Source organism: Gossypium arboreum, chromosome 2 (assembly GCF_025698485.1).
Source record: "Gossypium arboreum isolate Shixiya-1 chromosome 2, ASM2569848v2, whole genome shotgun sequence".
Taxonomy (NCBI): domain Eukaryota; kingdom Viridiplantae; phylum Streptophyta; class Magnoliopsida; order Malvales; family Malvaceae; genus Gossypium; species Gossypium arboreum.
Window position 1 is genome coordinate 10724316 of NC_069071.1, and position 16483 is coordinate 10740798.

The 16483-nt window shown below is 34.1% G+C and overlaps 1 protein-coding gene across 1 annotated transcript; it reads right to left on the minus strand.

Annotated features, from left to right (window-relative positions):
* Positions 1-350: 350 nt before the first annotated feature.
* On the minus strand, positions 351-3544 carry LOC108486692 (binding partner of ACD11 1-like). The gene is made up of 5 exons (XM_017790873.2): positions 3370-3544; positions 2620-2723; positions 2345-2420; positions 1176-1256; positions 351-1091 (listed from the first exon to the last, which is right to left on the minus strand). The coding sequence occupies exons 1-5, from the start codon at positions 3373-3375 to the stop codon at positions 546-548; spliced, it is 813 nt and encodes a 270-aa protein (XP_017646362.1). The 5' UTR covers positions 3376-3544; the 3' UTR covers positions 351-545.
* Positions 3545-16483: the final 12939 nt, after the last annotated feature.

The window sequence follows — 16483 nt, forward strand, 5'->3', positions numbered from 1 at the left end:
TTATTATATGTTACGTATTTAAAATTATGCTAATTGCACGCATTGTTACTAATGATTTATCATTCAATCAAAGACTTCATTTTTATTATAATCTCCTTCAATAGTATTTGTAATGGTAAAAGCTAAAAAAAAAAAAAGAAAAAACAATCTAACACGTCGTTTATATATAAAAATAAAAATTTTAAAAGATCTCAAGTGAGTTGGGTTGGATCACCCTAAGCCCAGTCGATTTGTCCATTTACGTTAATCTTTCTTCATTTTCCGGAAAACTATGTGATGCTGTAAATACAGATTCTAAGGTTAACACATGCACACATGAAGTCAAGAATAATAGATGGATACCAATAAAATTGATGCTGAATTGTTTGCAGTGTCATTTTTTCTTTTATTATCATTTAAAGTTGAATATACCAAACATATCAAACAATATGTGACAAACTGTCCTACATTTAAGTTTTTAAACTATTGTCCAAACCAGAAAGCACATCTCTGATGGCAAGATCCATACCTTCCATTGCCGGTATTTACAATCCTTTTTTGGCAAATTAAAGGATTAGACCTTGTGCGGATGAGGGACCACCAGCTTTGGGAGATTCGGATTCGTCCATCCTTGCATACCCCTTTGATTTGTGGGCTTCTTCCTCCTCAGCCAAAACTTTTTCTTTTGTCTTCTGCCCCACATCACCTGCTGCTTTAGCAACCCTGTTGAATGCACCAGTGACCCACGAGGTTCCAGTCAATACATAACGGTTCTTCATTATAGCAGAACCCGCACTGCTGACTGTCTGCTCAGCAGCAGCAATCGCGGACTTGGTCTTCTCGGAAACCTGAAACTTCTGGTCCATTTCCCTCACTTTGTCATTCATCATGGTTGTGCCAGCACTAATTTTCTCAGTAAAACCAATCTTCTGGTCCAGAGAAGCAACTTTGGCAGTGGCAGTTGATGTGAACTGATGCTTCTCATCGAAGGCCTTTGCTTTGTTCACTGCATCCTTGCCAAGAATGAAACCCTTGGCTAGCATGCTGGTTACAACATCCTCTGCCTTCTGGACAGCAGATTCGGCCTGGCCGGCCTCTTTGTTCTGTGTTGCCTAAGGTAATCAAACAATTCATTCACAATAAATCATCATTTAGTAAGTGAAGTCAAAGCAGATTGCTGTAGGTTAGGACATTACAGGTGTTGCAGAGGCAGTAGCAGGTGGCTTGTAATCCGGAGCCAGCTCTATGGTAACTGATTGATCTACAATTGTCGCCCCCTGGAGAAAACCATGAATTCTCAATTCATAACGATGAAATTAAATATTTCCATTTAATCAATAAGCATTTAGCCTTTAGGGGAGATTGCACTTTTGTGAAAAAGCTAATCAAACTTTCAAAAGCTAGCAATTAACAATAATATGGCCATCAGTTACCCACTCACTTTTTCCCTCTTCATTTTCTCCCTTACGTAAGAAAGTGTAAAAACAACAAGGGAAGAAAAGGAATGATTATGACATCTAACCAACAAAAAGAAAAGGGAAATATCTTGAAACCATGAGACTAACTAAAAAATAAATTCGCATAAATGATTAACAAAATCCAAGCTATAACAGAATAACTGTTCTTTTTCCACATAAAGCACAACAGGCAACAAGAATTTTTTTGTGAAACCAAATAAACTGTTCACGAGCCAGAACAACACATGCCAATAGAAACATCAGCCAAAAAGGCTTTAAACAACATTCAAATGGGGAACTAGATTTGATCACTTCCTTAACATCATCAAATTGTGGTTTAAATCAATTACCTTAAAACGGAAGAACAGTGAAAATTCAAGATATAAATACAAATACTTGGTCAAATGCATGCAAGGATTTCATTTACATGTCTTTAGCAAATCTACCTCAAAGGAAGATCTTTTAGTAACAATGTTATCTTCTAAATGATGAAATACTTAAAACAAAGATGGTCATTAGCATTGTCATCCCATTGGCAATGCACTGAAGTATTCACTTTCAAAAGCACATCACTTGTGAGATTCCAGAAATGATACATTAATACTTAATTCCTTGTGTTTTGGATAAATGATTTTATTTCAATAACCAAGGAAAGCAGAAAGCTACTGCTTACAAAGTTTACCAGCTTTTACATATTTCACTTGGAACAACAGTAGAAATTGAACTAGCATCATATAAATATCTACTAAAATACGTCAAAAACATTGACATTTAATTCCCATATATATTAGACATACCATTTCCTTCAAACAGTAGCATAAAATCCAATTATGTGATGCATGTGTGTCAGTGAGAACAGTTAAGATAATTGATACAAAAAGCTCAAATGAAATGAGATATGTGCGTACTGAAAGAAGAACAGCAGTTTCTGCTCCCTGTGGATCCTTGAAAGTAACATATGCAACTTGCGATCGCTCATTATTGCTGAAAGGGAAGGGGAACAAAAAAACAAAAAAAAAGACAAAACAAAAGCAAATAAGAAACCTATACCAGATAATGTTTGCAGAATCTCAGAACATCACTATACTGGTACATCTACATGGTTAGAAGACAGAAGTAGTTTCAACAATTATCATCACTTTTCTTCATATCCATACGGTACAAAAGTATGGTAATAACTAACCCATGCATTTCGACATGTTCGATGTCACCAGAGAACGAAAAGAACTCCTTAATATCTTGCTCAGATGCACCCAAAGAAACGTTGCCTACTTTCACTGATTGGATCTGTCAAAGAATACAACAACTTATACAGCCCAAAATAGAGAAAGCATCTTCAAGCCAACATTATTACATCCATTAAAAAAGAAAACCTCCCATTAATATTTAGGCTGAATACAAACAAAATTTGTATTAGGCTGACCATCATAGAAAACTAGCATCTTAGATTAATAATCACAAAAACGCGAGCGCAGTTCAATATTAGCAAGTTAAATTCGCACTTTTTCATTTTTCTTTCAAGTAAGCATTACTTGGAGCAAAATTTTACATAATAAATTCCTAATTAGCATACTACTGATTATACAATACGAAATGAAATCAACCAGATCTATTAATAGTTGCATACAAATCCACAGAAGATATAGCCGGATTCTTTATTAACCTAGTGCAAAAAAGTGTATAATAAAATTTCTAAGAACCAGGGTAACTGATAGTATCATATAACGAAATACGAAAAAGGTAAATGAAGTGCACAGCAACAGCAGATAAAACATAAATTACTAACTAAATTAAAGATATTTATGTTAGAACAAGAATATCTTAGATCTTCATGGTGAAATTGAATTGGAAAATACAAAATCTCTTTTTTCTTGTTTGTCATAAATTTTCTCACCAAACAAACAAGATGGTTAGAAAAAAAAATTGTACTAACCGCCATTCAGTCCCGTTTCTAGCAAAAGAGATCGAATCTTTCTTCACCGAAAAAAATTGTATTTTGTGTTTCCTCTCTTTTCAACAAAATTTAAAGGAAATGGGCAAATTGATGCGAGGATTAAGGGGTTGAACATAAAATATCCTCTGCGGATATGTACTTAATTCCTTGTTATGGATCTATTACTTTTGTGGTCATAGTTGCTAGAACAATGTCAGTGAGGGTATTTTGGGAATATAAGTGCAAGGTGAGAAGCGTTGTTATATCAAGTTTAGATAGATTCGGGTATAGAAGATTTGAAGAGGTGAGGAGGGTTGACGTGTGAAGGAACGTGGTCATGAGGTTTTCATTTTCGAGGTTCAGTCTTGTTTTCATGGAAATGAGTAAAAAAATGTGGGTTCGATCGAGGTTTAATCTATACCCTTCATTACGTCATCTACATTTTGTTCAAAGCTCTATTTAACTTAGTACTTAAGTAAATATTTTTACAACTGGTTGTTTATGTCAACCTTGTTACACCTGATTTTATGTTTTCAGAATTTGTTAATTTATATTTATATTTATATTATTTATTTAAATGATTAAATATAATTAATGCCAATCTTTTGCTCTAATAGCAAAAGTATTAGGTTGTATGTAAGAGAGCTTTATGCATGATGGGAAACTTATGATATTATCTTTAGAAAGATTTTTTTTTTATGATTATTTTAAAACCCTCTGCATCTGCTTCACATTGGCATTGAGAGCATCTTGCACATTCTCCTTGAGCTCATCTCTCTTATAGTCTAACTCTATGATGCTGCTCTCGATCACCTTGAGACTTTCCTTCACATCGCCTATGGATTCCTCAAGTTTGGCAACCCTGTCATCCATTATTGGTAGTGTATTTTTCGAACTACTCCCTTTCTTAGCCTTCTTACTGGTTTTTGGTGGGACAGATTGATCATCTGTTTGATTTATCATCTCAACTTAACACCTTAATAAATCTACGCTTGTTACAAACTGTCATGTCATTGGACTTTATCTTAATAAATCATGTAGCTTTAGGCAGTAAATTTGTAACACCTCTAACCCATATCCGTAATCGGAGCAGGGTTACAGAGCATTACTAAAATTTACAGATTAATTATAATTATTTTTTGTCATTTACTATTAATATCCAAAATCAATCATATTGTCTCTTGCATGGGCCCTCGAGACCCAATATACATGTTAGAATCAGGTTGGAACTAAACCGGAAACTCAGAGAATTTTTCGTGAAATTGCAAAATTTTTCTTAGGTATATTGGACACACGCTCGTGTGGCCAGCCACACAGCCAATGACTCACCCGTGTCCCAGGCCGTGTGGGCAATCGATGTGAGGCACACGACCGTATCCTAACCCGTGTCCGTACCTGTGTAACTCTCTAACTTGGGTCATACAGCCAGTTACATGCCCGTGTGCTAGGCCATGTGAACAATTTAATTTTCGAAAATTAAGTGCAGGTTTTACACGGCTCAGACATATGCCCATGTCTCTGCCCGTGTAATCAATTCTGAGTATTTTGTTTCTAAATTTTTAAGATGCAGGGGACACATGGCCAAACCACACGCTCGTGCACATGGCCGTGTGTCACACACGGTTGAGACACACGCCCGTATGTCTATCCATGTGGACGAAAATAAGCCATTTCCATGGCCACTTTTCTCACTCAAATTTTCTTCAACCTACATCAATACTTGAATATATATACCAATCAATTCAAGACATTAAAACCAAGCCAACATTAACATTATGCATAATATATCATCACATGTATTTATGTACTCAAACTTACCTTTTGTAAAACATATATGTTTACCATAATTTAATCTAACCATACCAAGCACATATATATTAATCATTATATAACCTCATATATATATATATATATATATACACTAAATATACCATTACTAGCCATTCCAATGACTAGATTACAAATAACCATTTACATGCCAAAATTGGCTCCTATACATGCCATTATACCAAAATAAGTTTGCTATTTATACCAAAATGTGCTGAAGGATAGTGTGATGATGCTTCGGTCGATTTCCAACCTTTACGAGCTTCCGAGCACTATAAAAATAGAGGAAAGAAAAATCGAGTAAGCATTTCAAATGCTTAGTAAATTCGTATAATAGGAAATTAACTTACCAATTATGTTCATTTTAAACAAGCACTTATAGTACTTCCAAATCAAAGAAATCAATAACTTAATCACACATAAATCTTCATCAAGCATGTTAGTTATATAGTTCATATAAATACTAATAAATATTGATGTGGTCATCAATGTCCATTTCTACATACATGTATTTATCATTTCGAATCTCCAAGGAACATGTGTATACCACACTTTTTCATATCAAATATTCTCATGGTATTTCATTTTAGATTTATATTATCCTTTACCAGGATGTTACCCATTGAATCATTTGAAAACTTGATGAATACATGGGTAATACACTCAAGGTGTAAAATACAGTAAATCCGTCAACTCATATTCAGGAGTGCTTATAAAGCACATAAACGGGAAACTTATTCGGGCTAAAACAGGAAGCTCAGTAGAGTAATATTCAGGAAGCTCATGCGAGCATATAATAGGTAGCTCTGAAGAGCCAATAATTAGGGAGCTCCGGATAGCCATATATTGGGAAGTTCAAGCGAGCCATACCGGGAAGCTCACAGAGAGCCAATTAACAGGGAGCTCACGAACAGCCGTAATCGAGAAGTTTATAAGAGCTAAGGTGTATCCACAACACAAGTAGGATCATAACCTATCGGGACGCTCCGAAGAGCTATAACGAGAAGCTCACAAGAACGATATATCGAGAAGCTCATGAGAGCTAATAATAGGACGCTCTTTTGAGCTATAGTGTGTCTGCATGTAACACCCCTTACCCGTATCAGACACTGGGATAGGGTTTGAGGCGTTACTAAACTTAAACATTCACAAACATGCAAAACCGAGCCACAAAATTTCGTCTAAATTAAAACTTTTCAAGCACATGCATATCGTCCCTTATACGGGCCTTCGAAGCCTAAAACATACATCGCGGTGGTTCAGGACTAAACCGGGAACTTTCGATAAACTTTGGACAACTTAACAAATTTTCTTTCTTTGGAGAGTCATACGCCCGTGTGGGTTGGGCCGTGTGGTCACACACGCCCGTGTGGCTTGGGACACACTCGTGTCCTCAGCTCGTGGAACTCTTTGTTTGTAACGTCAGCAAGTAATTTGAACCACATGGCTAGGCCACATGCCCGTGTGCTAGGCCATGTCCTCCATATGGCTGAGACATATGGTCGTGTCTTTGTTCGTATGGCCAACACTTAGGCTATTTTCCAAGCCTTCTGTTACCATTAATACCTCATATACTTAAATACATTATAGACACATATATTGTAGCATTAAGTAGATAATTAAACATCCTCTATTAAGACTCAATTGTAATATTCATATGTCGTCATACATATGTTTTGCTTACTCATTTTATACCAAGTCTAAACATACCAATTTACAATCAATTGAACATGTCATTTTGATTATCACTTATACATTTATACCATGCTTGACATTATTTCACATTCACAAACGACATGCTTGCCTAAGTCATTCCACACCAATTTCGTTTTCCATCATTATTGACTTATTGCCATATCACACTTTTATTCTCTGATTATGACCACTTCGTTTGGTCATAAGACATTTATCAAGAAGACATACCGTAACACTAACCATTCATATCAAACAAATATAATCACATGACCACATCGCAAGGCATCAATACATAGCTTGGGTAAATAGGCTTGCAAGCCATCACCCATATAAGCCACGTCTCATGGCTAAACACAACGAATCAATTTAAGTCAACATCTTGACCAAATCAGAAGATTACACATAATAATAACTAAGTCCCTATACATTCCACTCACTTAAATACACCTAAGGTTTATCAATACCCCAACGGTAAAAGCTTGATATTGTGATACTGCCTTCGACGATCTCCAACCCCGAGCCAGCCTGACAACACTAAAGAAATGAAAATGAGGGAGTAAGCTTTATGCTTAGTAAGTCCATATGAAAATAATAAGCAATATGCCAACATGCTTCTTAAGGTAATACGACTATAATTACATTTTTACTTACTTTATGGTCATGCTGTTTTTCTCGAGTCATGGTTACTAACTTATTTATATCTGGATCTACAGAACTCCAAATTAAGATCCGCTAATTTTACCTGAAACTAGACTCACATATATTCTTACCATAAAATTTTCAGAATTTTTAGTCTAGCCAATAAGTACAGTTTGTTCTTTAAAGTTTCTCCTTTTTTGCTAACTGACAGTTCCAACCCCTTTTCGCTAAAAATTAATTATCTCATAATACAATATTTGGATGACGTTCTCGTCTATTTCTATTGAAAATAGACTCATTAAGGATTTTAAGAATATAAATTATAACAATAAATATTTTTTAAAAATTTTCAATGATTTTCTCAAATCATAACAGGGGATTTCGAAATCATTCTGACTCTGTCTCACAATAATTTAAATATCTCATAATTAGATATTCATTTTCTTACATTGTTTCTTCTATGTGAAACTAGACTCAATAATATTTAATTTCATATTTTATTCGGCCTCAAATTCAATTTCCATAATTTTTAGTGAATTTTCAAATTTGGACTACAGCTACTGTCCAAACCAATTTTAGTACAAAAATGATGATGACTAAGTTCATCACACCTTCATTTCTTTTAAATTAGAAATCTATTCATTTACAAACATATATCATAGTTCACCAAATTAACACAACATCATTTCACAATACTCATGGACTTACCATTCGTGGATTTCATATTCAATTGAGTTTTTTGTACATACCTGTACTCATTCGTAACATAACTCAAGTTCGTTCTCACCAATGACATACCTCATTGGGACCATAACCAAATCCTTCCTTAAATTACCCGTTGAACACTAGGAACACTAATGGATACACGAAAACTTGCGCATAGTGCCATATACGCAACTAGAACCAACTCATAGCGTGTAACGTATGTAGCTAAAGCTACCACATATTATGTAATGCTCACATTTGAGCTACTCACGAGTTTGTACACAAAGTAAGCACTCGGACCCCAATGCATTAACATGATATGCTTGCTCAGCGAGTTACTCACGGGCCTGATCGGATAGTCAGCAGCCGGACCCACATTATATATATCACTTATCTCATGAACTCAAACATAACTCATGAGTTCAGACCATATAGTTCCTTATGACATATCCCGTGTATCCTATACTATTCCTGAGGTTCAAACAGGGTTTCTTGTCTAACTCAATGTCGTCGCACTCGCTCATAATTTCATTTATTCTTCCATCATACATTTCATACTTTTATGATAGTAATAAAACATTTAAATGTACATATTATCAAAGCATTAAAATATGTTACAACATCATATTATTCGCTTATGTACTTATTTGTCGAATCTTCATCAAGAATATCCGTATAATCAATCATACCATTTATATAATAATAACAATAAATCATTTAATATTCAATTATAACATTGTATTATTATTATCACACGAACTTACCTCGAATGAAAATTTCGGCCAATTAGTCCATTTTAGTCCATAACCTTGTGCTTTCCGATTTAAGCTCTAATATCGGTTTTCTTGATCTATAATGATAAAATCCACTATTTTAGTCATCATATTAACCAATAAATTTCATAATTTATACTTTGGCAAATGATCATTTTGCCCCTAGACTTTCACAAATTTATGATTTTACCCCTAGGCTTGTAAATCAATTTTTGTCGAATTTCCTCACTACCCAAGCCTAGCAGAATTCTTTTTATACTAGGAACAACCCAAAATTCTCATTATTACTCATACTTATCACTCATTTTGCCATCTTTACAAAATGATCCATTTTAGGTATTTTCATGAAAATCCTTTCACAAAAGTTGTTTATTACTTAACCAAGATTCATTTTCTTCCATAAAATTTCAGTTAACAACACATACGCTTTCATAGAAAAACCCTATACTCTCAACCATTTTGCAAAATAATTCCCTCAATAGCTAGATTAAGCTTTAGGGGTTCCAAAACACAAAAAAATTATCAAGAAAGACCTCAAGAAGACTTACTTGCAAGAGTATAAGATTGCTGAAAATTTTGAGCTTCCATGGCTGTTTTCTTGAAGAAAAATCGGTGGAGAAAGAAGGAGAGAGATGAGAAAATGAAAACTTTTCCTATTTGTTTTTTTTATTCAATTTTATCACCTAAATTCCACCAAATGTTGACTTTTCTATTTCTTTGTCTCCCATGGCCGACAACCTCTCTCAAAAGGGTCTATTTGCCCTTTAAAGACCTCCACAATATGATTCATAGTCAATTTACATCTTTAGCTAATAAAATAGGACTTTTGCACTTTATGCGATTTAGTCCTTTTTCACAATTAAGCTTACAAACACTAAAATCAACTCACCAAATTTTTCATGCACTTATCTAAGCATGCTATGACACATAAAATAATATTAAAAATAATTTCTCAGGCCTCATAATGGTGGTTCTGAAACAACTGTTCTGATTAGGCCCAAATCAGGCTGTTACACTGCAACATATGAAAGACCACAACTAATACAAGGGCCCGGTATCTAATCGAATTTCATGTATTCAAACGAGATTTAATAATTAACGGGCATTATCGGCATTATGAATTTATTTTTCAAACATACCAAATTCATAATTCAACATTCATATATACAACATTTCACTCCAACATGTAAATATACACAATTTAGTTACACGAATTTACCTCGTTACTTGTTCGTTTCGAGAATCTACTGATCCAACACTTTCTGTTTCCCTCGATCCAATTCAGTACTAGGTTCCGAATCTATATAAATGAATTTAACATCAATTTAATCCATTTCATACTTAATTTAATTCAATTCACATCCTAGGAAAAATTATCATTTTGCCCCTATACTTTCAATAAATGACGATTTTATTCCTAGGCTCAAAAAATAAAATTCATGCAATTTAATCCTTATTCCAAGCCTAACCAATTTTTACATATAACATTTACAGCCCATGTATTTCACAAAAAATTAGAAATTTTCCATGCATTTTACATATTTTTAATTTAGTCCCTAAATCACAATTTCATAAAAATTCACTTTACAAAAGTTGTTTATCTATCGACAACCTTTCAATTTCCACCATAAATTTAAAAATTTCAGCATATGCATCCATGTAAAAATTTTAATACCTTGATAACTTTGCAAATTGATCCCCAAAATAGATAGATTAGGTTGTTATGATATCGGAAATGTAAAAATTACTAAAAATGGGACACGATTACTTACCCAATTAAGCTTGCTTGAAGTTATTTCTCTAAGCTAGGGCTTCCATAAAACTAATTTGGGGAAGATGATGAAATAAGATGATATTAGACTATTATCATCTTTATTTATTTCCAAATTCCAATTTAGTCCTTTTCTTTTTCTAATTTTCCATGGATGAATCATCATATACTAATTTCTTTTAATGGTCTAATTACCATATAAGGACCTCAAGTTTTGAATTCCATAGCTATTTGATACTTATAGCTACTAGAAATCAACTTTTTCATTTTATGCAATTTGGTCCTTTCCATAATTAAACATGTAATCGGTAAAATTTTCTTATCAAAATTTTCATATAGCATTCCTATCATAATGCAGACCATGCAATAATCTTAAAATAAATTTTCTTTCTGACTCAGATTTGTGATCCTGAAACCACTGTTCCAATTTCACTGAAAACGGGCAGTTACAAAATTTACTTCAAATTTGCCAAAGTTAACTTGAACCCTCAAAAACTAAGAATCTCAAAGAGAATTCTTTAAGGTACTGACATTAAAAATTTATAATTGAAGCAAGCAAGACAAAAAAAAAAAAGAAAGCACAAGAAAGTTTGAATAAGTGCTCTCAATTTGATTAATGAAGTCCCAATAGAATTATGAGGGTGGCACCTCGTTATTCACTATAGTGCCAAGTAAGTTTTAATTTCATTTTCTTAGGGTATACTTGTTATAGTGTGGTAGTTATGGTTGGCATCGGTGATCTCAAGGCCTCCAAGAAACAAGAACTATCGCATGGTTTTATCATGGTTCTTGTGCCCTCTTTGGGTTTAGTTCCTGTCTAAGATTACATGTCCTCTCTTAATCCAATCTCATGTTATTTAGAGTTCTATTGCCTTTGGCTTTTGCACATATTATGTGCATATTCTATTAGCCTTTGGACCTTGCATTCATGTGCAGAGTATGAAGCCCTTAACCTTAGCACTTCAGTGCCCTTAGTGTTGTGGTACTTAACATTTCGTGCTCTTTGGTGTTTGGATGAATCTTCAATCTTCTTCTATTAGTTGTTACTAAGGGATAAATACTATAAGTTGAATAAAAAAGTAAAGTGTGAGAATAATGAACTAAATATGAAACATCAAATAAATTTTATGGGAAAAAATGACTAGATCGTATGTTATGTTAATTATAAGTGAAATTTGAATTGTGAAACAATGTGAAAATGAGGAAAAGAAGAATGATTTAATAATCAATATAGCTAATGCACTACACGAGTCATGAAATTTTAAAATTAAAAACTAAACTATGATTGTTGTGTATAAATAACTAATGCAATTGTGTAAGTGTACATGTCATTCAAGTAATAAAGTGATAAGGAAGTATAATCTCCACAGGGATCGGAATTGGGTAAGAAATTGAGTAAGTTATTATAATCCTAGTGACTATACTGAATAGCAGGAAATATTCTCAAGTTGAATAAGATGTTGAATAATGAAATAATGAAGTCAAATGCAAAGAAAAAAAAAAGAAAAAAGAAAAAGGAATTGATATGGCAAATAAAATGCTATGGCAAATTACAGAGAAAGCAAAAGTGTTTCTGCTGCTGAATGAATAAGGTTATAATTATTAAGGGGAAATGTTCATATCAAAATAATGCCATGGCAAAAAATTTGTCTAATCTATACCTAGAGAATCACTATTGTGATCTACCTCCTTTGATTGCTGGATCTTAAGTTAGAAATCTAAGTTATTGTATGTCTACAGAACTCTGGATTAATAACCGTAATGAACGTTCTTCTCTGTACAACTCACAACATCTATGTCTATAGTCCCATGAATATTCTGTCGAGTATTCACTTGCACCAAACAATTCAAGATCCAATATATTTAATTTTTCAGAATTAAAAATACTTAAGAACACAACACACAATCAAGAGCTTGCACACTTGTATTTAAAATAAGCATAAATTGAATGAAACAGTGATATATGCCATCTCTAATCATGGGCATTAAATGTGATAAAACATTCACCCAAAATAACTCCAACATAGAAAGGATTTAGTTCATGGGTGGAAAATTTAACATCAAAATAAAATCATTCATCAATATTCTCAAATAAGTTTGAATCACAAAAATCAGGAAAATAAAGCAGAAATGCATGAATTTCTCGCCACACTCTAGATCCTCTCTAATCTTCAGATTGCTCATAAACCCAGGGTAGATGTCTTTCCCCTTTCTTCACGTATGTGCTATGCTCTCTTAGTTGCTACCTTTCTTTCTCTCGAATTTTCCAATAGAGTTCTTCTCTGCGCAGAGGGAAAACTATCACCGATTTTTTTTTCTTACACAAATGCTCATCTCCCTCTTTCTTTTTCACTCTTATTCTTTTATTAGGTAAATCCATTCCACCTCAGCCCACATTTTTCATTCCTCTTTGCAGTTTGGTTTTTCTGGTATACACACAACTGGCTGAGAGTGACGTGGTTAGAGTGCTAAGTCATCTTCTCGGAATTGCCATGGCAATTTTGTTGGCAATCAATCTTACCATTTGCCACGACAATTTTTCATTTTCCTTATTTTCCTTCTTCATTTTCTTCTTACACCTGTGTTCACACAAAACCACACCTTTTTTCCCCAAGTGACAAAAGTAACAAGTAATGACCATTATAGCGTAATCCAAGCTTTGTTATGCAATGTTCTAAAATTATCCTAAAAATGCATGATAAACCGTAATTTATACATATTTTTATCCCATGCTTAGCCTATCTATGAATAGTTTCTCCTTAGATTTGGTGAATTCGATGCTCTTAATCCTTTAATTTCATGTTTTATACTTAGGAGAGCATAGGAGAGTAAAAAGGGAGAGAAACGGGCCGAAAACAGAGAAAATGGACCCACGTGGGAAATCAACACGGCTTGGACTTTCTCACATGGGCGTGTCCCTTTGGTAGGATCGAAGCATGACTTACATGGGTAGATCACACGCCCGTGCCCATTTAACAGCCTTGACCAAGGCCTTAAGTAATTGCACACGGGCGTGTCCCTGCCAAGCCCAAGTTTAGTCCAATTCAGAAAAGGCAAATTTTGGGGGCTCTTAGGCATTCTAAAGCCTATTTAAACACCTGAGGAGGCACTTAGAAGGGGGACGCAGAGTAGGAAGCAAGGAATTACTCAAAGAAAGTCAATTGATCCATCTCAGAAGCTGGATTCATCATCAAGACTAAAGATCTCCCTTGAAGTTCCTTCAGGAGTTTTGGGTTTTCTTATGTTTTGTTATCTTTATGCTTTTGAGATGTTTGTTTCATAAGTATGAACTAAACCCCCTAAATACCTAAGGGGAATGAAACCTAAGACAGATCTTGTTATTATTATTTGAATTGTATGATAAATATTTGACTTGTTCTTAATTATGTGTTTTTAATTCTTGTTTTGATATTCCAGGATATTGATTTAAGTTAAGCTCTTATTCAGAGGAGGAATAGACCCTGTCTAAGAGTAAATTTGTCATAATTAAGTAGAGTTGATTACACGCCTAGAGATAGGGTGATAAGATTTTACCGGATTAGGGTGAAACCTAATAAGGGAATCCATAGATCGAGTTAATACAATTCTAGGGTGTTAATTGGAAAGAGATTTCAATTATTCAACCTAGGGTTAGACGTTATTAGTCTTGAGAGAGATAATAATATAAGTTAGGGATTTCTACGGATCAAGTCAAATGAATAAATCGTCTGATTCAGAGTCAAATAAGAAGTGAAGTCTGGGTGGAGTTTTCCTTAGGTATTGTCTTAATCAATCGAATTTCCCCAAAAGTATTTTCCCAAATTTTCTTTCTGTGCATCCTCAGTTAATAATTAGTTTAGATAACCAAACCTCTTAATTTTTAGGCTAGATAATAAAAAGGAAGTAAATACTAGTACTCGTAGTTCCTTTGGGTTCGACAATCCAGTCTTGCTGAACTATACTACTATTCGATAGGTACACTTACCTTAATCGTGATAATAAGTTAGTCTCAAGAATGATCCTTTCATAAATCTTTAAAACCTGTCACGAATATCACGTATCAATGCAAATGTATTTACTTAATTAAAAATAATTAATTCCATCTAGAGGCCTCAAATATAACTCTTTTCAAGAGTTATCAATGATGATAACAAATTCAAACTACATTGTAATTTGGCAATGAAAGAGCAAAACCTTAAGGTGAATTAAACCTCATAGACTTCAAGATAAGTTGACTCTTTCATTGTTTACTTTCTAAGCATTTATTCTTAATGTGCAGTTGTTTATTGCACATAGACTCATTGTGGTTTACGTGTAACACACCTCACCTGTTCCAAATGACCGGTATAGATGAGAGATGCCATTGAAGCATGTATGAGTAAGAAATCTTGGATTTATTTAATAATTAAAAGTTTAAAACATTTTTATAAGATAATTAAAATATGTTTTAGAAAATTTGAAATTTTAAAAAACAATTTAAAATCATTTAGAATTTATTTGGAGATGACCAGAATCCAAAACGAGCCCCACAAGTCAAAACAACTTAAAATAGTGCAGGGTTGTAACAGTGGCGCGATGTTGCGACATGATTGACTGAGTAATGAAGTTGCGATGTGAGGAAAGCAAAGTAGCTAGGTCAGGCATCGAAGTCATGACATCGCAACTCTGTGGTTGTGACATGACTCATTGAGTATGCCCAAAACATTTCAAAAAATTTTCCCAAAGTCTCTCTATTCATGATGTACATATAACATGCTTAGAAATCTCTCAAATATATGCAAAAACCATTATAAAACACTTTAAAAATCACAACCAATAGTCTTGAAAGTAAAGTAACCATGCATATAATTGATTAACCAAAATAAGAATAGGATAGTGAACTAAAATATTTAGCTCCCAAGCTTAAATTTAAGCAACATTCAACACAAGGACCAAATAATATGAAATTAATATATTTACTTATGTAAACACCTAGTACATACCACAACTAAAAATATGTCACTTTTATACTCTTGTAGGTCTCGATGATGGTGTGATGTCCCGGATTGAGTTAGGCTTCAAGACTCCCTGAATCAACAATCTATGAGTAAAAACAACAGTGAGTAAGCAAATGGAATTCATTATACTTACCTTGTTTGTAACACCCCTAACTCGTATCCGTTGCTGAAATAGGGTTACGGAGCATTACTGAAGTTTTCAAATCAAATGAACATAAATTCAAACATTTCAAATCATATCAATAAACATATTAAATCCAAACCAAAACATACTTATTGTCCCCTATACGGGCTCTTGAGGCCCTAAAAACACGTTAGAAACAATTCGGGACTAAATCGGAACCTCGGAATACTTTTCAAGAAACAAAGAAAATTTTCAAAGCTGTAGGGGTCACATGGCCAAAAGACACGCCTGTGTCTCAGGTAGTGTCCATGCCCTTGTAACTCACTAACTTGAGTCACACGGCCAAGCCACACGCCTGTGTGCCATGCCGTGTACCCTTTGAAATAACACCACATGCCCGTGTGTCAGGTCGTGTGCTAGGCTGTGTAACAGACTAACTTACAAACTTTTGAAAGCTACAAGGGACACACAACCGTGTCGTTTGGCCGTGTGTCACACACGACTGAGACACACGTCCGTGTCTCTGCCCGTATGAACGAAAATAAGCTATTTTACAAGCCATTTTTTTCACCCAACTTGGTATATGCCTACAAACGAAATTGCA